Here is a 25752-nt window from a genome sequence, read left to right as displayed (position 1 = left end):
TCTATAAAACTGTGCATTACCAGTATCAGGGCTTGTAGGAAAATAGGTTGGCGTAGCCAGCTCAGAACCTAACTACTGAAAGCACTAACAAAAACAATAAAGTGAAGTGGCTAGCAATATTAACATTCTCCCAGACTCTGAATCTTGGAACATTTATGCATCCTAAACTCTGGGGCTTATGTTTTCTCCTTTGAGATGTAGGTCCTGAAGGGAAGTTGCTTCTAAAAGAGACCAGTTTGACCAAATTAAAAATCTCCAGGATATAGCCTTCTTCATTAGTCCATCATTTTAGCAAAGGGGAAATGTCTTTGTGATTTTTCCATCGGTACTCTCATTTTTGCTGAAAAGTATAACATAGTGCAAAATCCAGTGGTTCTTATGGTCACTGTAGCTCCCACTATGGAACTAAAGGAAGATACTTCTGGAGATTTTCAGTTTTTTTCTTAAGGTTTTCCATATTTTCTGAGACTTTCTGTTTGCTTGTGAGAAAACGTACCCCAATCACTTGAAAACATCAACATGTGTGAAACTAATATGATTTCCCTGTGATGCTACTGATCTCCTATTTCTCAATTGCATTTGAAAGATTAAAAAACCCTCTGGAGTTATAAAGGACTGTAGGTAATTTTATTGCTTTCTTACGTTACTCTACATTCCTAAGGGCCGCTTTATTTAATTTGGGTATGCCTGAATTTTGACAGCAGATGGAGACTAAACCATCACCTGTGTTTTTCATACACACACTGTATCTTTTAATGGATTTTTAATCAATTTCGATGTGTGAGGGTGATTCCTTAAACTGTCCCTGGATTTCAAGAAAATCTTACTGTGTTCTAGTTGTATGCTAACTTGATTGGGGCAGACTCCGAGTAATGATATCCTTGTGTTGGCATTTCCCCTGCCCATTGTGTGTGTGAGGTACTGACCACACTGGTAACAGGAATAGCTAGGAGGCCTGAGATGGTATGGAGTTGATTCATACATTTCCTCACTTCCTCTACTCTGCTGCCAGTGTCAACCTGAACCCCTGCCATGGTACATAAACAGCAGAAATTGAATATTTGGTTAACTTATTCTTTTATGGCCCCTATGCAGTGCTCAAAGGTAGTGGTTCCCAAAAGTCAATCTATGGCAATAAGAGAAAAATAAGGAGAATTATGAACTTTTTCATAGAGCAAAATGTATTCTATTTATAAATTGTTATGAGGTTCTATCTTTACTACATATTTTGGGGGGAGGGTTATTATTTTCATTAATTCTTATAGCTATGTTTTGCTTTTTAAATTCTTAACCGCAGAATAAAAAGATAGCTATATTATACTGGTTCCCAAAATATTCAGAAGAATTTTACTGGTCCATGAAATAAACACACTTGGAGCCAATACTCTGGGGCGGGGTGCTTGATGTGGCTCGGAGCAGAGTCTCTGTCAGCCTGAGGAATGTTTCCCATAAAAGGGGTGTTGGGGGGCAGCAAAGGTCAGCTTCAAAAAACCATCAATAATCTCAAGTAACACTGGACAACCTTAGTTTGGACTTGGTGCGTGGATGAGTAATTTTAACAGATGGACTAAAACCTTGTGTAAAACTTATTTCCTAGAAACTTGCCCAACCTCCCTATGATACAAATATTAATCGGGACAGACCTAGAATCTGGGTAAAACATGGTTGGTTTGTTTATCTGAAGTGAAGTATTCAGGGAGTAACCATAAAAGGTGTGGAGCAAAGTAGGAACTGGGGGAGGAAGATTTAAACAAATGTGGAATAAATACCTACCTTCAAATTGCAAGCACCTAGAAGGTAAATGTGGTTTGTATTGATTCTCTGTTTACATCTCTCCATTCTTACCATATTCCCAAGGCATTGATTATAAGGATTTATCATATGCCTGTTTACAAAAACAGAGAGAAGTGTAAATAAATGAAGGTGAGACCATAACTTACACTGATGTCAGTGGAAATGCTTGTTTACATATTTATAGATGGGAGCTAGTCCAGGTACTCTGAAAAAGATGAGACTTCAGTGTTATGTCAATAGTGAAAAATACTATTGACCCCTAAGTAAATTTCTGTGATACAGGAAAGGGACATCTGAGAAATGAAAATAGAATACAGACTTCATTTTAACAGTACAGAATGTTTTCTATTGGCCAAATTAAAAATGTAATATGTTTATCCTTTTCTCTCTCTTTTTCAAAGTTCCTCTGGGGTTTGATATAAAGGCAGTAAAATGTTGATTCCTCTTGATTCCTCTACACTTAACTCACCAAATTACAATTTGGTAAGAGATATTTGATGTTTAAAAAGTCTTCTGAGTCCTCAGAAATAGAAAGCTATGGGGACTGTGTTTTATTTATTTTTGTATTTCCAGTATCTCCATTTACATCTTCTTTGTACATGGTTGGTGTTGAATTCATAATTGCTCAAAGGCTGTATGCACACGGACCAACAAAACACTAATTCAAAATTTGAAAGATTTAAATCCTCAGTGTTCAGGTGGTCTTTTAAATATGGTGGAGATTTTTCCTTTATGAAAATAATTTCCCTTGGTTTCTCAGTCTCTGAGTTTTTCTTTTACATTCTGTGTCATCGCACCTCCCCATTCTAACTCTGTCCTTGAGCAACTTCATTGTCCAGGAAACAAGTATTCTGATGTCTGTAATCCTTGTGCTAACACTTACGTTGAAACTCCCAGAAAGCTGAATTCTCTACCACTAGGTCACTTTTTGCAGAGTCCAGGCAAAGGCACTAGGAACACGTGAATCAGTCTGAATTTCAAATAGGTAGCAAAGGTGGTTTCCTACCCAGATAATTCACCCTCATCTCATAAAATGCCATTGCATAAAGAATACTTTGAAAGGGATGTAAAATGAAACTAGCTGAGTGTGTATGTGTGAATGTCTATGTGTGTGTATAGTGGAATATACAGATGTTTGCCTTTATTTCAAAAGATGGAGACCACAGTGACCAATCCACGCTATTATCATAGTTTATAGCTAAACTGCAGTGAGCCTGCACAGACATAAAGTCTAAATAACCCTTTAAATAATTTTTTCCCTCATGAGATAGTAAATACATTCTTAAAAGCTATAGATGTCACAGAGGAAAAAAAAAGCTACGTTTTTTTCTGGATGACCTAGCCAATTTACATCTAAATTTTTTTTTTTTAATCTTTTAAAAATTCTTTCTTAGGAGAATCAGCTCTCCATGTGAAGATTTTTTGTGGCGCAGCCAGATATCACAGACATATGGGATATATCTGTTATATTCTTAAGAAAAGTGTTGATAAGAATTATTTCTAACCATATACTGCATAGTATGGCAGATAAGTGATACTCAGAACTAGGAAAATGATGATAAATTCAGGGTGCTAACATACCATTTAATCTATTTTTATATGCATTTCCTTAAAAAATATTGCACCTCTTTTGGCCACTGGTGTTTGAGGCTCTCAGATCTATATTATATTATGCTATAGTACTTAATATTCATAAAGAGCTTTATCAACACAGTGATTTCCTGCAGAGATGGTACATTTTTAATTGGTTCTTATGTGTTACGTGCATCATTTCATCTTGCCTGTGTTCTACTCATCTCTCCAGTGTTCTATTATATTTAATGGTGATTTCATAAACCTGTCTCTTTGTTGTGGTTTAGGGAAAGTCTTGCTTGTATTTTGGGATTCTAGCTACAGAGCTCTGTATCGGGTATCCAGAGAGCTGCTATAAAATTACTATTGGTCGGAATACTCTAGGTGTGAAGAAAGTGATGTGGTTTGGTCAATTCTCAGTGGAGCTTTTCTCTTTATTGGTATTTGTCTCTTCTATTTTAATAAACCATTGGGTAGATGCAGGCAGAATGTGCCACAAATCAATTATATGATCCATGCAGCAGCTTTAGTACACTCAAACTGCAAAGGACATACTTTGCTGAAATTGTATATTCAATTGCTGAAGTCTACATTGAATCCTTTTAGATCTATTCTGACTTTTAAAGTCAGACTGGAGCAGTCTATTTTGATGAGGATTTGTTCAGAACAAGCACACAATAAAGAATGAGATACTGTTTTCTCTAGTACTGTGGCAGTAATAATAGACAAAACAACAGTTGTGGTACATTTCCCTTTGGAGTTTTTAATTTAATAGAAAATTATTCTGTCCTTCAGCAAGTTTTAGTACATTCATTCATTAGCTCTTCAAATATCTGCTGTGTCCTAGTAGTTGCTGAGCACTGTGTAAGGTGTGAGGATAGACAAACCAGTTCCTATGTTACAAGGTGATTTAATGGACTTGAATCCTTTTGTTTTCATCTAAATATAAATGCTGCATCACTCTTTCTCAAATGATCCCATTGCTTGGGTTCCTAGGATGCAGAGGGCCCAGAATGCTTTTGATTTTGAGTTGAGAAATTTAAAATCATCTTTCCTACTCAACTGAACCTAATCACCACTTCTCCTCCATTTAAATTAAAACTGCTTAATTTCCAACTAATTCAATCCTCCATCTCTTCTCCCATCCTCTTCTCCTTCTTCTTTTTCTTGACACCCAGAAGTATGACCATTATTTCTCTCTGGTTCTCATTCATGCTGAATAAATCCAATAGCCTTTTGTTTGGGTTGAGCAATTATGGGGAAAAGACTGCAGCCATTTTGACTTTTGCATCTAGAAAACAACCTTCTTTCTCACTTTTAATACGGTGAAAATAAAAGGTTAGACGCTTGTGCTCCTAAGATAAAGAAACAAGTGGATTTTAAAGTCAACTGAATTGAGGTATAATCTACAATATAGTAAAATTCACCCTTTTTATGTGTACTGTTTTATAAGTTGTGACAATATACCGAGTTGTGTAACTACTTCTATAAAACACTACAGAGAATGTTCTCATCAGTCTCCATATAATTCCCCTGTGCCTCTTTGTAGTTAACACCATTCAGCCAATCACAGCCGCTGGCAACAGGGTTCGGTTCCTATAGCTTTGTCTATTCCAGAAAGTCATACAAATATTTAGAATGATACAGTATGTGGCCTTTGATTCTGACTTTTTTCACTTAGATAATACTTCTGAGACTCACTCATGCTGTTGCAGTTATTAGTAGTTTGTTGCATGTTATTACAGAGTAGTTTTGCATTTATGGATGTGCAACAGTTTGCCCATTAACCAGGTGATGGATATTTGGGGTGTTTCCAGTTTGGGACTATTATTAATCAAGTTGCTATAAATATTTGTCTATATATGTTTTGATGTAGATTTATGACTTCATTTCTCTTGGGTAAATTCCTAAAAGTGGAGTTTCTGGGTCATATGGTAAGTGTATATTTTTTGTGAGGGACGGTAAAACTGTTTTCCTAAGGGGCTACGCCATGCTGCACTCCCATGGTGATATGTGAGAATCACCACATCTGTGCCAGTGCTTGGTATCTTCAGAGTGTTTGATATGAGGCATTCTAGCAGGTGTGTCAGGGTATCTCACTGTCATTTTAATTTGCATATCCCCAAGGACCAGTGATGTTCAGCATATTTTTGTGTGCTCGCTTGTCATCCATATCTCTTCCTTGTTTTGTGGGTTTAAAATATATAACAAGAAATTTAGCATTAGTAATAGCCACTGGTAAACGTTAACCTCTTTTCTGTCTCTATGAATTTGCCTCTTCTGGATATTTCACATATATGGAATCATTCAAGATGAGACATTCACGTCTGGTTTCTATCCCTCAGTCTAATATTTTCACAGTTCATCCATGCTGAAGCACGTACCAACTTCACTGCTCTTCACAGCTGAATGATATTCCATCTTATGGGTATACCACACTTTGTTTTTTCATTCATCAGTTGATGGACATTTGGGTTATTTCTACCTTTGGCTATTCTGAATAATGCTGCTGTGAACATTGTGTACATGGTTTTATTTGAACACATGTACTCAGTTCTTTGGGGTATATATCTGGGATTGGAATAGCTTGATCAAATTATAATTTTACATTTATTTTATTGAGGAACTGCTAAACTGTTTTACACAGTGGCTAAACCATTTTATATTCCCATCAGCAGGGTACAAGTACTCCACTTTCTCTACATCTTCACCAAAACTTAGTTTTCTTTCTTTTTTAAAAAAATATAGCAATCATAGTGGTTGTGAAATGGTATCTCACTTGGTTTTAATTTGCATTTCCGTAGCTCAGCAGTAAAGAATATGACTGCCAATGCAGGACACGCAGGTTTGATCCCTGGGTCAGGAAGATCCCCTGGAGAAGGAAATGGCAACCCACTTCAGTACTCTTGCCTGGAAAATCCCATGGATAGAGAAGCCTGGTAGATTCCAGTCCATGGGGTTGCAAGAGTCGAACATGATTTAGTGACTAAACAACAAGAAAAACAACAATTACTAAGGATATGGGATGTCTTTTGACGTGCTCACTGGCCATTTATATTTTTGGGGGGGAGAAATGTCTATTCAAGTCCTTTGCCCATTTTCAATTGGACTGTTTGACTTTTTGTTGTTAAGTTTTTGAGTTCTTTATATATTCCGGATAGTAGATACTTCTCTGATAAGTGATTCACAAATATTTTCTCCTATTCTACAGATTGTCTTTTCACTTCCTTGCTAATCCTTCTATGCACACACAGTTTGAATTTTGATGAAGTCCAAATTTTATACTTGTTTTTCTTATTACTTATTATTTTGGTGTTATATCTAAGAAATCACTGCCAAATACAAAGTCATAAAGGTTTACCCCTATGTTTTCTTCTAAGACTTTTTATGATTTTAGCTTGTATAATTATGTTTTCAATCCATATGAGGTGGATTTTGCATGTGGTGTGAGGTAAGGATCTAACTTCATCCTTTCATATATGGATATCCTGTTGTTCCAGCACAATATGTTGAAGAGACTATTCGTTTCCCATCAAATGTTTTTGGGAACATTGTCAGAAATCAGCTCATCACAGGTATAGCATTTTTGGGCTCTCAATTCTATTCCATTGATTTATATGTCTATTCTTATATCATTACAATACTTTAATTATGGTAGCTTTGTATAATAGCAAGTTTGGAAATCAGAAAGTGTGAGTCTTCCAACTTTATTCTTTTTCAAGACTGTCTTGGCTATTTGGGATCCCTTGCAACTCTGTATGAATTTTTGGATTAGCTTTTCCATTTCTGCAAAGGCCATTGGGATTTTGACAGTGGCTTAGTCTCTAAGTTGTATCCAACTCTTACAACCCCATGGGCTGTAGCCTGTTAGGCTCCTCTGTCCATGGGATTTTCCAGGCAAGAATACTGGGGTGGGTTGTCATTTACTTCTCCAGGGATTTTGATAGAGACTGTAATAAATTTGTAGATCACTTTGGGTAATATTGCCATTTAAAAATACTGAGTTTTATGATATATGAACTTGGGATGGTTTTTATTTACTTAAGTCTTCTTTAATTTCTTTCAACAATGCTTTGTAGTTTTCACTGCAGAACTGTTATGCCTCCATGGTTAAATTCACACCTCTTCTTCAATGAAGTATCCTTTCAAATATTTTGCCCAGCTTTAAATAACAGAGCCATTTGTTTTCTTATTTCTGACTTGTGAGAATTCTTTATATATTCTGGATACCAATCTCTTATCAGATATATGTTTTTGCAAACATTTTCTCCAAGTCTGTAGCTTGTTTTGTCATTTCCTTAACAGTATATTTCAAAGCATTTTAAATTTTGATCAAGCATAATTTATCAATTTATTCTTTATGGTTTGTGCTTTGTGTATCCTAAGAAATGTTTGCCAAACCAAAGATCATAAAGATTTTCTGCTATGTTTTTATCTAGAAGTTTCATAGTTTGATGTTTTATATAGGTCTATGATCTATTTTTAGTTATTTTTTTGTGTGAACCTTGAACTTTTTTACCTAAAGTGACATGTTCAATTTATATTTTTCTGTTCACTCATTGCATTATGTAAGGCAAAATTATCAATTTGAACTTCAGTTTCCTCATTTAAACAAAGATAGACATATTTATTTCCTGATCTGTCAGAATTGTTGTGAGGATCAAATGAAAACAAGCATAAAATTACTTTCTAAACTCAGAGTATAAATGTTAACTATTATTATTTCTAACATCAGCCAATAGAATGACGGCATAAGAATGTGTCATATTTGGAAAAGCCAGATCTAAATTACCAGTAGTAGAGTGAGTGTTTAAAAACACTAACTTTTAGGCTATCTTCAGTTTTTTTCATTCTCTTTCTATATTCTGTTCTGCAGTAGTGATTTCCACCATTCTGTCTTCCAGGTCATTTATCCATTCTTCTGCCTCAGTTATCCTGCTATTGATTCCTTCTAGTGCACTACTCATCTCTGTTTGTTTGTTCTTTAGTTTTTCTAGGTCTTTGGTTTCTTGCATCTTTTCCATTCTTCTTCCAAGATCCTGAATCATCTTCACTATAATTATTCTGAATTCTTTTTCGGGAAGATTGCCTATCTTCACTCCACTTAGTTGTTTTTCTGGGGTTTTATCTTGTCCCTTCATCTGGGACATGACTCTCTGCTTTTTCATTCTGATTAACATTCCATGATGTGGTTTTCATTCTAGCTGCTGTGAGACTGTGGTTCTTCTTGCTTCTTCTGGGTGCCCTAACTTTTAAATAGACCTGTGTTTGAATTTCATTTTTGCCACTTACTAGTGGAAGAGCCTCACAAAGGGCTCTGCGCTCTCAACTTCTTAACTTTCTGACCTTTGCAACTGGGAAGGAGTAAAAACCTCCATGGGGTGGAGATGAAGTGAGTTACACACAGAGTAGGGGATTGATAAATGGCATTTGAGAAAGAGAGGAAGAGAATGATTATGCATATACACTAATAAAATGATGATGCAGACTGTCATAGTTTATATGAATGCTGTAACAGTTGATGGCAGATCAGTTCAGTTCAGTTCAGTCACTGAGTCATGTACAGTTCTTTGTGACGCCATGGACTGCAGCACGCCAGGCCTCTCTGTCCATCACCAACTTCTGCAGTTTACTCAAAATCATGTCCATTGAGTCGGTGATGCCATCCAACCATCTCATCCTCTGTCACCCCCTTCTCCTCCTGCCTTCAATCTTTCCCAGGATCAGGGTCTTTTCAAATGAGTCAGTTCTTCACATCAGGCAGCCAAAGTATTGGAGTTTCAGTTTCAGCATCAGTCCTTCCAATAAATATTCAAGACTGATTTCCTTTAGGATGGACTGGTTGGATCTCCTTGCTGTCCAAGGGACTCTCAAGAGTCTTCTCCAACACCACAGTTCAAAAGTATCAATTCTTTGGTGCTCAGCTTTCTTTATAGTCCAGCTCTCACATCCATACATGACTACTGGAAAAACCATAGCTTTGATTAGATGGACCTTTGTTGGCAAAGTAATGTCTCTGATTTTTAATATGTTGCCTGGGTTGGTCATAACTTTTCTTCCAAGGAGCAAGCGTCTTTTAATTTCATGCCTGCAGTCACCATCTGCAGTGATTTTGGAGCCCCCAAAAATAAAGTTTGTCACTGTTTCCCCATCTATTTTCCATAAATTGATGGGACCAGATGCCATGATCTTAGTTTTCTGAATGTTGAGTTTTAAGACAACTTTTCACTCTCCTCTTTCACTTTCATCAAGAGGCTCTTTAGTTCTTCTTCACTTTCTGCCATAAGGGTGGTGTCATCTGCATATCTGAAGTTATTGATATTTCTCCCGGCAATCTTGATTCCAGCTTGTGCTTCATCCTGCCCAGCATTGCTCATGATGTACTCTACATATAAGTTAAATAAGCAGGGTGACAATACACAGCCTTAACGTACTTCTTTCCCTATTTGGAACCAGTCTGTTGTTCCGTGTCCAGTTCTAACTATTGCTTCCTGACCCGCATACAGATTTCTCAAGAGGCATGTCCGGTGGTCTGGTATTCCTATCTCTTTAAGGCAAGATCAAGGTTAAAAGCAAGAATGTATCCTGTACTCTCTTGGAACTGGGAAAGTGTACACATTGTTAGAACATCATTCCAACATCATTTCCTTTGCCTCTCTGGCTTCATCTTGTAGGATTTAGCGCAGGTGACATTTTCTTCTAAGAAGGTATTTATTACCATTTTCTCCTCAAATCTGCTCTGTGTTCACACAATACATTGTTTATCCTTTTCTTAAAAGAAAATGCACCATATAATGATTATCTGCTTATTGGTCAGCCTTGCTGATTATACGGGAAAGTCCTTGAATGAATGGAGCTGTCTTTGAGTCTATAGAATCCAGTATAATGTCTGGCATACAGTAGAAACCAATTGCTGACCTTGCTGAAAGTCACTCAATCATGTCCGACTCTTTGTGACCCCAGGAACTATATAGTCCATGGAATTCTCCAGGTCAGAATACTGGAGTGGGTAGCCTTTCCCTTCTCCAGGGGATCTTCCCAACCCAGGGATCGAACCTAGGTTTCCTGCATTGCAGGCAGATTCTTTACCAGCTGAGCCACAAGGGAAGCCCAAGAAACTCAACAAATGTCAGCTAAATGAAAAGCTGAATGCTGCTGCTGCTGCTAAGTCGCTTCAGTTGCGTCCGACTCTGTGCGACCCCATAGACGGCAGCCCACCAGGCTCCGCCGTCCCTGGGATTCTCCAGGCAAGAGTACTGGAGTGGGGTGCCATTGCCTTCTCCAAAAAGCTGAATATATATTACTAATTTCTAATGTGGGTATAAATAGCTTTCATCAACTGAACTTTTTAGTTCAGCTTGTTAGTTCAGAGCATAATACTGAGGTCTACTATACACAGACCAAGTGGACTTACCTTTATGGAACAGCTGCTGCTGCTGCTAAGTTGCTTCAGTCGTGTCTGACTGTGTGACCCCATAGATGGCACCCCACCAGGCTCCCCCGTCCCTGGGATTCTCCAGGCAAGAACACTGGAGTGGATTGCCATTTCCTTCTCCAACGCATGAAAGTCAAAAGTGAAAGTGAAGTTGCTCAGTCATGACTGACTTTCAGAGACCCCATGGACTGCAGCCCACCAGGCTCCTCCGTCGATGGGATTTTCCAGGCAAGAGTACCGGAGTGGGTTGCCATTGCCTTCTCTATTATGGAACAGAGCCATATATAATAACATCCATCACTCAGTTTTCAGTAGTAATACTGGGTGCAGATGAATATATATTGCATTTGTCCAAAAAAAATGATACAGATTCATTTTTAAAGTTTCCTATAAAGTAATGCTCTTCAAAATTAATAGTTTTTCTGAAAAAGCGTGATGGTGACTACATAGCAGGGTAAGTTCCTGCCATGAGTATTTGAAAAAAGTGATTTAATTAAACTTACATGTGTTAAAACATTTAATAGCTCATATAATGTGAAAGTTTATGAAAAGGGGAAATATCTGCCCATATAAACGTCAATTAAACTGTGACTGAACATCCCTAATTCAATGATCAGAATTTCTCAGCTGATGATCTCATATATACGTAGCTACCTCATAATGAAGTGAAGCATCGGGTTAGTTCTGTACCAGTGAAAAAGAAGTGAGAGATTACTCAGTGGAATACTTAGGACTGAGACCTGTTAGATTTCCTGCTCTTGGCAGATTGGGTCATGCCATAGCCTACCAATCCCAAGGGCCTGTTTTAGCTCTCCATGGCTTACCATAAATTTATGGCACAGAAGCAAGAGTACTCTTGAGGCCATAATTTCATGCCAGGAAATTTTAACTCATGGTGTAAATTATGTTAAATTACCAGACACTGGACAATGTGTAAGTTAGTTTAGGAATGAATGGCACAAAACTGAAAAACTTATAAGCTGAAAAAAACTGACAAGAGTTCCTTGTGTCCACAGGGATCCATCACTTTTATATCACCTTGTTCTGATGGTAATAGTCCCTATGGTATGACTTAGCATCATAGCCCCTGGAGTTGAGTCAGTCCTGAAATATGTGTGTGTGTAAAAAGAGAGAAGAGAAAAGACAGAGACTCTGAAAAGACAAGAGAGTGAGTAAGAAAAAACAAGAAGTGCGGCAGTATGCATGAAGAAAGGTGCCGGAAAAGAGCAAGGGGCGCACAGAGCTCATCTGCTAAGAAAACCATAGAATCACCCTCACCCACCTCCTCTCTTCCTCTTCCTTTTGCTATTCTTATTTAGCAATAATGGAGAACTCGCCTTGTGCTAGTGTTACAGTAAATGTTGTCTACTGTGTTCTCTCCTTTCATTCTGACCACTATGAGGGGTCATTCTCTTCCTATGAGGGAGGTTCAGTTGTACCATTTACAGATGGGCTTAGAGTTATAGTCTAGCTTAGTCAAAGGCACAGGGAGAGCTGAGGTTTGAACTGAAGTCTATCTGACTCCAAGGCCCAAAGTCATAATCACCCCACATTAAATAAATTATCCAACAACACACCTAATGTACTTTAACTGATAAACACAATTGACTTTTGTCTTTCAAAGCACTTATCCTAGAAGGCCATATGATTAAATCTTTAGTGATGCACTGGCCAACATCTTTTAGGGTAGGAGCTTTTAGAATCAGCTTACTGGACACATTAACACAGATAAACACAAGCAGTTATATCTCTTTGGTTACATAAAAACATTTAAGATAATTGTCAAGATTGTCCATCTACTTTACTAAAAAGATATATGTCCAAATGACTTGAGTTGTTTCTAAAACATTAAATTCAAGCTCATCTTTCAAAGACCTGATTGAACTGAGTACATGCTGAAGAATAAGTGTTAGGATTTTAAGGAGATGCCCAATCTGGCTGCAATAAGGGTGTGGCTTATTAGGGTGACTGAATATGTTGAAAGGGACACCCGTTTGAATTTGTAGTCTTGGTATATTCATACAACCAATCAGTCACTGTTTTCAGTTTCACCCTACCAAAGAGAAGACAGTGAGGGGGATATGACAGAAAATGTGTAAGAAAGAAAAAAAAAAATGGAACTATCAATTACTACCTTACCTTCCAACACTGAAGTAAGACACAGCTACTGGTCAGAAATTAATCTCATAAGGGAATAATGTAAATATGTGGGTGATTTCAGGCTCTGCTGTGTATACACACACCGCCACCCTGTCCCACCAAACACAAACCTCTAAGAAAAATTCTGGCCTTAAGTTTTCCTATTCCTATTTCCTACTCCTATTTCACCTATTTCCTCTTTTATTCCTTCCAACTCCTGGGCAGTAGTACTATGCCAACCAAGGTAATCAACTAGGGAAGACCTGAGGAAGCCAAAATGGGGAATTTGCATTGAAAAGTTCTTAGATTTTCCTGTCTAGGAGGGGAGAAAACATCGAATCAAAAATGAGGAATGTGAATGGAAGGCTGAAGAAAGGAAAGAAAAAAGAAAAGCCCACATGGCTGACAACTGGAAAACTCTGTGGAAAACTAGAGCTAAGGTGCAAAAAGTTTTGAGGGAGCTTGTAGAAGTGGGATATATAAGGAACGAGAAGAGAAACTTCAAAAAGTACTGCTAAGGATAATAAATTTTGGATATCTTTAAAGATCTATACTTCACATTTCTTTAGGTTGCTGAATTTTGTTTCTTTGACTACAACACAAGACTGGGCTATGAGGGATTCTTGATTTATTTGGGTTATAGGAGAATAACACAGCAGGTGTTCTTAATACTGGATTCATGGGAGGCATTTTAGGTTGCTTGTAAATCTTCATAATTAGATGCAATTTTGTGTTTATGTGTACATGTATATTTTGAAAGGCTGTGCATCTTCGTATTCATGGCTTTGATGAGGTTCTTAAAGAGTTCATGATCCTTCTTAAAGAATATAAAAGGGCTCACATTGAGCAGAGAAAGTACAGCCTCAGGGCAAAAGACCAAGTGAAGACATGGAACTACAGAGGGAACAATTCTAATTTTACAGCAAGAGTTTAATAGGCTAGTCCAAATCCATCTATTTTGCCAAAGATACCAAAGCATTCATTTACAACCAGACTCTCCTTTTTCCCTACCCCTAAATTCCTCTCCTGATGTCCGTGGTGTCTGAAATGCATTCAGTGATTATTTTATTTTTTTTACAAAAGAGTAATCCATGAATGTGCTACGTGACAAAAAAGGCACCGAAATATTCAGAAACTACAGAAATATGGGGGAAAGTTAGAGTTAAACTCACAAGCAAATCATACTTTTATAGTAAGTGTGTAAAACTATAGTAGTTTGGGAAAGACATCATGATAGACTCTGAAACAAAGGGAAGCACAGCGAATAATAGGGGTGAGAGGATTAGGGTTATCAAACTGATTAAGTGTCCCTTGTCAATGTACATGGAAGCTGTTTTCAGTTATTACTCTTCTGCTGAGAGGATTAATATATCATACTTGTTACAGAAATCTTAATTCAATGTATCACAGCTTAGGCATCAAGGTATACTAACTGGATAAACATTTAAATGATGGAAGGCAAATAGCTGCAAAGGGGAGGAACTGAGAATCATGAAAAATCTGCCGTTGCTTTGCTGTGTTTGTCTGAGCCACCACTCATGTGTTTTATTCAAACCCCAAATGAGAGGCACAGAGCAGCCCCGCAAGTTTTTCAAACACAGCTTCTTTCTTCATCTGCCTCCTTCTTTAATAGCAGCACCTGCCAGAAAGCAGTGCTATCCTACTCAAGGCAAAAAATTTGATTTAGTGTCTTAGGAGAAGGCTTTCAGCAAAGATTAGGATCCCATGGACAGAGTATTAAATGTGACCTAGGCATTTGTTATATGCTCATGGAATAAATGAGTAAACAAATGAATAAATGAACAACCATCTTTCACTGCCCCGCACCCTCCCCCCGCAAACCGGCACCTGCCACTGTGGATATAGACATTAGAGGCAGCAGAAGGCTTGGAGAGCCACATCAAGGAAACATAAAATGGACTCGACACAAAATACTCCCTTACCTCTATCAGAAAGCAGTCACTTCCAGAAAGTGGCTTGGCCTTAAAGGGCTGGTGCTCTCCTCAGAGGTTTTATTAGAGGGGCGGGCAATACTGCCTCATAAAGGAATCTACCGAAGAATTCTGGGGGAAGGAAGGGTATGACAGGCAGAAGTAAGGCTCCCTTCTTGTGGCTCAGCTGGTAAAGAATCCACCTGCAATGCAGGAGACCTGGGTTTGATTCCTCGGTTGGGAAGATCCCCTGGAGAAGGGAAAGGCTACCCACTCCAGTGTTCTGATCTGGAGAATTCCATGGACTGTATAGTCCATGGTGTTGCAAAGAGTCAGACAGGACTGAGCAACTTTCACTTCACTTGACTTGCTATGTAAAATATCTAGCTTCAAATTATATCAACGAGGTTATTTCCATGTTTTCTTTTTCAGACAAACCTAAGATTAAGTTACATATCATTTAAAGACATTGGCTATTGAGATTTGAAAAAGTTGTTTTAAAAGGAAGAAGTCTTCTAAAGTGACCATGATGTGTTTAAATAAATATTTTCCTGAAAGGTTCACTGTATAATTTAACTTGAGAAGATACCGGTAAACACATAGAACTGCTGCAATATTTTAGGAAGTAATTTACCATTTCCTCTGATTTTGGAAAGTCCTTTGAAATATACAAAATCTGTTGTGATTTCTCCCAACCGCTTTTTCTAAAGGGTTCACAGCTCTAGTAACGAATACTGCTGATAAATCAGGTAATCAATGTGCTAGGAAATCTTAGGAAAAAATAGACAAGTCACTGCTTCCTTTTCCCTCTGCTCCACTGTCCCCAAACGACTTCACAACTGAGTTTACAGATTAATACTTTTTCTATGAATACTCAGAAACTTCTGTTGGAATATACAGAGGATTTTCAGAAAAGTCAGCATTTACTTAGTGTAAAGAGTTTTTTAAGTTTGAACTAGTAGACCGATCGGCAGGTTTATCTAATCCTGAAAAAACAGCTCAACTAGCTGATCTATTCATTTTTCATTCATCATTCATACCTGATCTATTCAGGCATTCATTTTTCTCTCCCAAACAGCTCTACTGGCAGTAGTCAAAACCAAAGTGGGAACTTAATAAAAATGAAAATTGTGGTAGCAAAATATACTTACAAGGTTAATTTGACATATTGCAAAAAATTTGGGAGGTTATAGTGGTTTCTATATAACCACAGTACTGATTTAGAAAAACCTCAGAGAAACAGCTGCATTTTGATATATAACCTGCCTTGCCTGCATAAGAAACCCCAGATTTTCAGGTTATATAAGTCTAGATGCTAGAATTTGAACATAACATTGGGGAAAATTATATGTGTCTCTTACTGAGAAATAACAGGATAATAAAAACTTGCATGTAAACTTCTCTATTAGGCAAATACATATTTGCTCCCAAGATCACATGTTAATTTCTTTTACTAGAGAGTGGCAAAAGATGAGAAAAAGTAAAATCAGATCTGATTAAGAAAACTGTGCTCATACCACTGGGTTCTCTGATTACCTGTGAATGTCTCCATTTCTGGCATTTGGTAGCAACTGGCTGAGGCAAACCAGGCAAAATGTTTTCCAGCTGCTGGAAGATTAACTCCTGCACATCCTCAATGCTGTGTTCCAAGTGTGTAACTCCAAATGGGACAGTGGTGTGAATCACAAGGGAAGGTCCGATTTCTGATGACTCTAGTAGAAGAGGAACATAAAGATGTATCTTGAAGTGAGTAACATGGAAGTGTCTCTCAGCCTTTCAATCCAGATTTAAGAATTGATCACAATAATCAGACAATAAATGCAGGGAAAACAGATTCTAAACTTTGAAGCATAAAATTAGGCTAGTTCTGAAACTCAAAATCAGGTTTCACTGAAGAGGACAGATTCAAGACGTATTTTATTTTTTTTAATTGGAGGATAATTGTTTCACAATGTGTTGATTTCAAGATGTATTTTAGAGAATAAATTTTCAGGTCTTGTTAAAGAACCTGAGGGAAAGCAAAAGGACATAACATATACTTCCTTGGGTATAATTAAATTTATTTGTATCTTTCTTATCCACTAAAACATAAGCTCATCAGGGCAAGAATCATTTCTTTTTTTCTTTTTAAATTTTACTTATTTATTTATTGGCTGTGCTGGGTCTTTGCTGCTGCACAGGCTTTCCTCTAGTGCTGAGTTGGGACTTCCCTCTAGTTGTGGTGTGCGGGCTTCTCATTGCGGTAGCTTCTCTTGTTGCAGAGCACTGACTGAGCTCTAGGGTACATGGGCTCCAGTAGCTGCAGCTCCTCTGCTTTAGAGCACAGGCAAGGATTTAGTTGCTCTGCTGCATGTGGGATCGACCTAGATCAGGAATGGAATCTGTGTTTTCTGCATTGGCAGGTGGATTATTTACCACTGAGCCACCAGGGAAGCCCAGAACCATTTCTTATATATAGTCTGAAAAAGTGTTAGTTGCTCAGTTGTGTCTGACTCTTTGCAATCCCATGGACAGTAGCCTACCAGGCTCCTCTGTCCTTGGGATTTCCCAGGCAAGAATACTGGAGTGGGTTGCCATTCCCTTCTCCAGGGGATATTCCTGACCTGAGCCACCAGGGAAGCCCATACATAACCTTTACTCACTTTAAATTCTGAGAACAAAGTAGATGTTCATCTTCTTAATTTTATGTTAAATGGATTGCAAAATGCCTTGTTGAAATTATATAAATATCAGAGTAAAATGTCTTTAAAAAACCCAAGCTTCTTTCTAAAAACAAGGTTGACTTTATAATGTCCTTCATCTTTTAGGCAGCATTAAAAATAATGTGTGCTTTATTCATAACATGGAGCTACTTCTCGTTTTTGTCTACCATTGAATTTTTTTTGCTATATTTTCACAATGACAATAAGTGCTTCATATCTTTCACTCTTTAGTAGAATACAGGAAATCGAATAGTTTGACACTGAAAACAAAGTGACTGAGGCATCAGAGAATACAACCTTGGAAGGAATGTTAACCAGGATTTCCTGCTATTATTAGTTGTTTAAATCATGCAGAAGAGAAAAGCTGAGAGAAAACAAAATAGATAAGAAACACATGAAATAACAATATGAAAGTTGGTGCTCTCTCCTGATGAAAGAAGAACATACTAAAATGTATAAATTATTGATGGGGATTGGGAAGACTGATTCTGAAAATTCTTTCAATTGGGAGTATAAAGCTCTTTTTAGAGTTGTTATAAAAGATAACAATATCTTTGAGATAGGTTTGTAAAATACTTCACAGAAAAAGTAATTTTACACAGAGCAAGACAATTTCTTGCTTTGTATGCACTCAACCTCTTTACTTTGTGTGTTTCTATGTAGAATGAGAATAAGTTAGTATCTACTATGTTGTTCTGTGGTCTGGATTAAATGACATAATGTGTGTGAAGTGTTTAGCACTGTTTCTTTTTTTTTTTTTTTTTTTATAAATTTATTTATTTTAGTTGGGGGCTAATTACTTTACAATATTGTAATAGTTTTTGCCATACATTGACAAGAATCAGCCATGGGTTTACATGTGTTCCCCTTCCCGAACCCCCCACCCACCTCCCTCCCCCTCTCATCCTTCTGGATCATCCCATTGCCCCGGCCCTGAGCCCTTGTCACATGCATCGAACATGGAATGGTGCTCTGTTTCACATATGACAATACACATGTCTCAATGCCATTCTCCCAGAACGTCCCACCCTCACCTTCTCCCTCAGAGTCCATAAAATTGTTCCATGCATCTGTGTCTCTTATTCTGTCTCGCATATAGGGTTATCATTACCATCTTTCAGATTCCATATATATGCATTAGTATACTGTATTGTTGTTTTTCTTTCTGGCTTACTTCACTCTGTATAATGGGCTCCAGTTTCATCCATCTCAGTAGAACCGGTTCAAATGTATTTTTTTTAATGGCTGAGTAATATTCCATTGTGTATATGTACCACAGCTTCCTTATCCATTCATCTGCTGATGGACATCTAGGTTGCTTCCATGTCCTGGCTATTGTAAACAGTGCTGCGGTGAACATTGGGGTACACGCGTCTCTTTCAATTCTGGTTTCCTCGGTGTATATGCCCAGCAGTGGGATTGCTGGGTCATATGGCAGTTCTATTCCCAGTTTTTTAAGGAATCTCCACACTCTTCTCCATAGTGGCTGTACTAGTTTGCATTCCCACCAACAGTGTAAGAGGGTTCCCTTTTCTCCACACCCTCTCCAGCATTTATTGCTTGTAGACTTTTGGATAGCAGCCATTCTGACTGGTGTGAAATGATACCTCATTGTGGTTTTGATTTGCATTTCTCTAATAATGAGTGATGTTGAGCATCTTTTCATGTGTTTGTTAGCCATCTGTATGTCTTCTTTGGAGAAATGTCTGTTTAGTTCTTTGGCCCATTTTTTCATTGGGTCGTTTATTTTTCGGGAATTCAGCTGCAGAAGTTGCTTGTATATTTTTGAGATTAATTGTTTGTCTGTTGCTTCATTTGCTATTATTTTCTCCCATTCTGAAGGCTGTCTTTTCACCTTGTTTATAGTTTCCTTTGTTGTAGCACTGTTTCTTAATGTAAGTCATGGGAGGTGCTTAATAAATGTAAGTTATGGGAATAAAAGCAATTAGTTAGATATATCCAAGGGGAAAGTTTGCCTGATGTTGCTCAAATGAAGATGTGAGCTATTATTTTGTTGTTGTTGTTAAAGTACTTCATTTTCCCATTACACCCTGGCTTATGAATTTTACAGCAAAACGGAAGAGAAGAGAGGCCCAAAATGCTGTGAGCGCTATAAAGTTGTATGCTTCCAAACATTTCAAGATATATGAGACTGGGAGAGCTGACTTCAGAATCTGTGCTGTAAATGCAATGGTAAGAAGATTGTCCAGTTTCACTTCACAGCGGCTGGAACAACTTGAAAGAGGATAGAGGGGGACCCTCTCTTTGAACATGCAATGCTTAACCTATTGGGGTCAACTTTACTCATACCACACAGGAGTGCAAAATCTCAAAATTATTTCACTGGATACAACCAACAGTGAGAAACCTATTGCATGTTGTCTCAGGGAGTGTTACCTGTGTTTCAGTTTAATATATTCAGGAAGGCTTATACACAGAAAGGGGTTGGCAATGACACCCGTCTTTCATGAAGTACCAAATATTCTTAAAGACAGAGAAAGCTACTGGGTCAGCATTTGGAAGCAAGAGAGTTGAGGTTCTCAGTTGAGTTATCTATAGCAGGCTTCAAAGGGTGAGGAACTTGAGCTGTGCGCATGAGGTTGCACTGACCCAGACATTTGTTCTAGCGGGGAGCTCATAAAATTGTTAAGGGTAGTGATGGTGCATTGCCAGGTTTCTCCCATTTACATTAGCCATCCACTCCAATGAGAGCAATAAAAAAGGAAATTTAAGACTAAAAATGAAACAGTTCTTGCATAACAATGAGAGAACAACCTGACTACTTGTTTTTATTGGACTTAGACAAAAATTTTTGAGAATTTCAATTAAAATTTGAATACCTGCAACCTCAGACAATGACTTTTAAGGAAGAGGCCCTCGTTCCCTAAATTCAAGGGTATTTTCAGAAGCTAACGTGCAAAAATACAAACAGCCAATCAGAGTTTAAACGTGACCAAGGCCTGGAACTTGAGTATCATAAAAAACCACAAATATGTTAATAGGATTCAGAGCGTAAATTCAGTGTAATCATTATTCCTTGGTCACTGAGAAGGTAATGATGTTATCTTTCTTTTTCTTTTCTTTATTCAGTTTAACAAGCATGCCACTTTGCTTTTGGCATTTTAAATGTAAAGTTCATAGTAAGTTGACAACTACTTCTGTATGCTGGGAGATCACTGACTTCAGTCAGAAGATAACTATTTGAACCTTTGCATCCTTAATAGCCTGGTGGTCTTGGACAACTTAATCTCTTAGGCTCCACTTTCTTCCATCAATTAGAAGGGAGTAATACTACTTACCTTATAAGGCTGTCATGAGGATTAAATGGGTTTGGATACATAAAAGTCTTCTTCAAACACAAAGTGCTATACAAACATAAGTCACTCCTAGAAAATATTTTTGTTTTGACCTCTGAGCTGTGGTAAGAATAGCTTTAGAAAGGATAACAGAGTTGACTTCTCTCAAAGTATTGACTAATTCTTATATTAAAACCCCAGGAACAGTGGCGGACTATTCCTGGGTATAGGCACAGCAGTTTTTTAGCTTTGTTTTATTGTGGTAAAATGTATATAATAAAAAAATTTACCTTTTAAGCCTATCTTAAGTGTATAGTTCTCTGGCATTAAGTACATTTACATTGTTCTGTAAACATCACTACCACTGATCACTGGAACTTTTTTATCTTCCCAAAATGAAACTCCATAGGCATTAAACACTAATTCCTGACTCCCCACTCCCCACTTGCCCCAGCCCCTGCCAAGTGAAAGTCGCTTAGTCGTGTCCGACTCTTTGCGACCCCATGGACTACACAGTTATGGAATTCTCCAAGTCTGAATACAGGAGTGGGTAGCCTTTTCCTTCTCAGGGGATCTTCCCAACCCAGGGATTGAACCCAGGTCTCCCACACTTCAGGTGGATTCTTTACCAGCTGAGCCACAAGGGAAGCCCAAGAATACTGGAGTGGGTAGCCTATCCCTTCTCCAGCGGATCTTCCCGACCCAGAAATCAAACCAGGGTCTCCTGCATTGCAGGCAGATTCTTTGCCAACTGAGCTACCAGGGAAGCCCAACCACCGTTCTATTTCTCTTCCTATGAATCTGACCACGCTAGGTACTTCACATAAGTGGGAATATACAATATGTGTCCTTTAGTAAAAGGCTTATTTCACTTAACATGATGTCTTCAAGCTTCATCCATGTTGCAACAGGTGTCAGAATTTCCTTCTTTTTTAAACCCACATAATATTCCATTGTGTGTACATACCATATTTGTTGATTCCTTCACCTTTTGGATATTGAAGTGCTGCTAGGAACGTGGGTGTACAATTTACCTGTTTAAGTCTCTGCTCTCACTTCTTCTTGGGGATACACCCAGAAGTGAAACTGCTGATTCATATGATAATTGTATGTTTAAATTATTGCTCAATCACCATATCATTTTCCATGGCGGCTGCACCATTTTTTCATTCCTACCAGCAATGCACAAAGGTTCTAATTTCTCCACATCCGTGCCAAACACTTGGTATTTTTTTTTTTTTTAAATAGTTATCCTAATGAGTGTGAAGTGGACACTACATTTCTTTTAGTCTACATTTTTGGGTGGGGAGTCAAGACACTGAAACCTGATAATAGTAAAAACAGCAGCATTATCACATACTATTAATGTAGCACTTAGATTGACAAGCCTCTCAGATGGTATAGATTCCGCCTGCAATGTGGATTCAATTCCTGGGTAGGGGAGATCCCCTGGAGAAAGGATAGGCTACCCACTCCAGTATTCTTGGGCTTCCCTGGTAGCTTAGATGGTAAAGAATCCACATGCAATGTTGAAGACCTGGGTTCAATCCCTGGATTAGAAAGAACCCCTGGAGGAGGACATAGTAACCCACTCCAGTATTCTTGCCCGGAGAATCCCCATGGAGAGAGGAGCCTGGCAGTCTACAGTCCATGGAGTTGCAAAGAGTCAGACAAGACTGAGCAACTAAGCACAGCACATGAAATACCTGCAATTAAAAGCTACAGAAGTCCCCTATTCCCCAAACAGACACTGAAATTTGTTCTGAAATAAGTATTTTTGCCACCTCAGATCCATGGTCATATCAGTCATAATAACAGATAATAGCAGGCTAAATACTGTTTAGTTAAAGACAAAGGTTGTCATATAGCATCCAGAAAATAACATCTAACTATATGTAGCTTAGGGCTTCCCAGGTGGCACTAGTGGTAAAGAACCTGCCTGCCAATGCAAGAGACATAAGAGATGTGGGTTCAGTCTCTGGGTTGGGAAGATCCCCTGGAGGAGGGCACAGCAGCTCACTCCAGTATTCTTGCCTAGAGAATCCCATGGACAGAGGAGCCTGGCAGGCTTCCACAGGGTTGCAAAGAGTTGGACACAACTGAAGCGACTCAGCAGCAGCATATGTAGATTAAAATCAAATGCATTAGGGTTGGGGTTAGAAATTCTTTAAGGCCCAAGTTTAAAGATTATTCCTTTAGAGATTTACTTTCATTTCTGCCAGGTACCTTGGAGGCAGTACTGCATATGGCTACTTTAACTGGGTTTTTAGAACATACTAGCAGAATGAATTCTGGCACCAAATCTGCCTGAGGGTGGATATGTGGCTTGGCATTTCAGAGGAGACATTTTATTTCTTTTTTTGTTTTTTCCACTCCACTCAAAAATAGGCAAGCATCCCCAATGTCTTCCTCTACCAGATAGGAAACAGCAAATAAATTCTTTGAAGCCATAAAAGTATACCCATCCATTTGAAAAAACTTTCAAATCTAAAAGAAACAGGATAATTTTTCCTGGAAAAAAGTTACTGAAATTAACTTGTTATAAAATAAATCAGTATAAACTAAAATATATAAAAGAAATTGAAAATACTATCAGTAAATATTCAAAACAAACAAAAAAAAACTTCAGGACCTAATTGTTTTACTTGTAAGTAGTTTAAAATTGTCAAGCTAGTATAATGTTGATTACAGATACATACATCACATCGACACGTATAAACACACACCAAACTACAGATCATTCTTCTATGAGTGTTAACAGGCATGTTCTTTCATATAAACAGGGACAATGAAAAGAAACATGATAATCTTAATATGTATTTAAAAGGCATCCAGTAACATTTTAATATCAAACCATGGAAAAGATATACAACATGAAACTGACTTTTTCAAAATGAGATATAATAGCTTTCTTAAGCTGTTGGTCTCTATCATACTTTACTATGAAATAATACAGACTTTCATGGTAAAATTAGCATAAATCAAGGATGCTTAGTAATACCAATGCTATTTAACATTGCTAGTGTAATGCACTAAGATAAAAAATAAAAATAAGATTTATAAATATTAGTGAAGAAGGAAAATCAAGTTTTAAAATAGTAAGTCAACATAAAATTCATCAATTAAAAAATTTTTGATATTAAATTGAGTTCCCTATATACCAACAGTAATTAGTAAAGAAACAAAATTGTAAATTAATTTTACATGTTTTTTTGAATTTGAAATAATACTAAAGAAAAAATAAGGGAATGAGAATATTAAAACATGTTTTTGGAAAAAAAATCATTGAATGGAGACTTACTTTACCATATATTTAAATGTATTATAAAGACACAGCAATCAAATCAGCCTGGTACTGGTTGACTATAATAGCCAGTGAATCAGAACAGATCTCTCTGGAAAAAAAATCCTAAAATATAGTAAATATTTAGTATAGGACAAATTTAACAGAGCAATGGAGGAAGAATGCATTTTTATATTGTCCTAGAAAATTGGATGTATAGATAGTTTTAACTTAGAATATTCCCCTCCCAATTCTGACCCAAATTTGTCACCATTTCTGACTACTTTCTTCCAAAATTACATGAGTATACTACACTCTTCACTCATACAGCAAGCTTAGACTTACTGAGACATCCTTATTTACAGGCAAATATTTCAGAGACCTTTTTCATCTGGTAAACTTTGCTGTTAGCCATATCTATCAAGCAAGGGGCAGGAGTTGGGTTCCCCTAAGGCCAGTTGCAGATTATGTCTCTGACAGGGAAGTCCAGACTAAAGAAACTTAAGGAGTAGCAGACACTATAGCTGCAGACCAAGAGGATAAAAAAAAAAAAAATCAATGAATATGTTTCTTTAATTACTGATTCAATCAAATGAGCATGTGGGTGCTTAGCGCAGTTTAGTACCGCCGTGGCCTCTCAGAAGCTTACATCTTAGTGGGGAGATGGCACCTAGGCAAAACAATTAGAGAGCCATTATCTCTAACTGGTATGGTCTTGACTGTGTGAAATTTAACTTTAGGAAACAGATTCCTTGGAAGAGAGAAAAGGGAACCTAGGTGTTGAGAGCCACACGGTTTGAGGGGTGGATGGTCAGTTCTACTTCTTTCTTCCACCTGGCAGTGGCATTGGTGGTTAATTTCCCTCTCCCTTCCAAAGTGGAATTGGCTTAACTATCCTTGCCCTCTAGCCATGAGAGCTCTTATTACAATTTAGCTCTTTCATATGGCTCTGGAGCCCAGCAGCAAATGTAACAGGGAGTAAGCCAATCACATTAATAAGTCCAACAGCAAAAAAGTAACTCACTCTTGATGATGAAAGCATAGGGGAAAAGGAAGGAAGAAGAGTGCGGAGAGGAAAGGGAGACAGAGAGGGAGATACAGATGCGCCTGCTGTCTCTCTCTCCTTCCTCATCTTCCTAGCAAAGCCAACACAAACTGCATCTAACCCTCTGGCACTTGGCATTCCACTTCCTCAGCAGTGTGTCTGTTGTTATGTGTATTTGCTGCTGGCTCAGAATCAGGAACTAGACCTCACTATTCAGAGGGACCACCTGCAGGCTTTATTTGCTTTTTAATAAGCATCTCAAACAATTCTTACATATAAGTTGTGCTGTGTTCAGTCACTCAGTCGTGTCCAACTCTTTGCGACCCCATGGACTGTAGTTTGCCACGCTCCTCTGTCCATGGGGATTCTCCAGACAGGAATACTGGAGTCGGTTGCCATTTCCTCCTCCAGGGGATCTTCCTGACCTAGGGATAGAACTTGTGTCTCTTGAGTCTCCTGCATTGGCAGGCGGGTTCTTTACCACCAGTATCTATATGGGCTTCCCAGGTGCTCCAGTGGTAAAGAACCTGCCTGCCAGTGCAGGAGACGCAAGAG

General features: G+C 37.9%; 1 protein-coding gene across 5 annotated transcripts in view; it reads right to left on the bottom strand.

Annotated features, from left to right (window-relative positions):
• RNLS (renalase, FAD dependent amine oxidase) overlaps nucleotides 1–25752 on the bottom strand; it is a 269408-nt gene that overhangs the window by 7347 nt on the left and 236309 nt on the right. For 3 of the 5 annotated variants that reach the window (XM_081556428.1, XM_081556416.1, XM_081556437.1), the window contains exon 6: nucleotides 16408–16583. In XM_081556428.1, coding sequence (XP_081412554.1) covers nucleotides 16408–16583 — 176 coding nt within the window. Of the gene's footprint in view, nucleotides 1–1773; nucleotides 1886–16407; nucleotides 16584–25752 lie in introns of all 5 variants that reach the window. The other 2 variants (XR_014072988.1, XR_014072984.1) reach the window with 1 other exon arrangement.

This window comes from Giraffa tippelskirchi, chromosome 2 (assembly GCF_054371585.1).
Source record: "Giraffa tippelskirchi isolate mGirTip1 chromosome 2, T2T-mGirTip1v1.2.pri, whole genome shotgun sequence".
Taxonomy (NCBI): domain Eukaryota; kingdom Metazoa; phylum Chordata; class Mammalia; order Artiodactyla; family Giraffidae; genus Giraffa; species Giraffa tippelskirchi.
The sequence above is the reverse complement of the archived record's forward strand: the minus strand, read 5'-3'. Positions and strand labels throughout refer to the sequence as shown.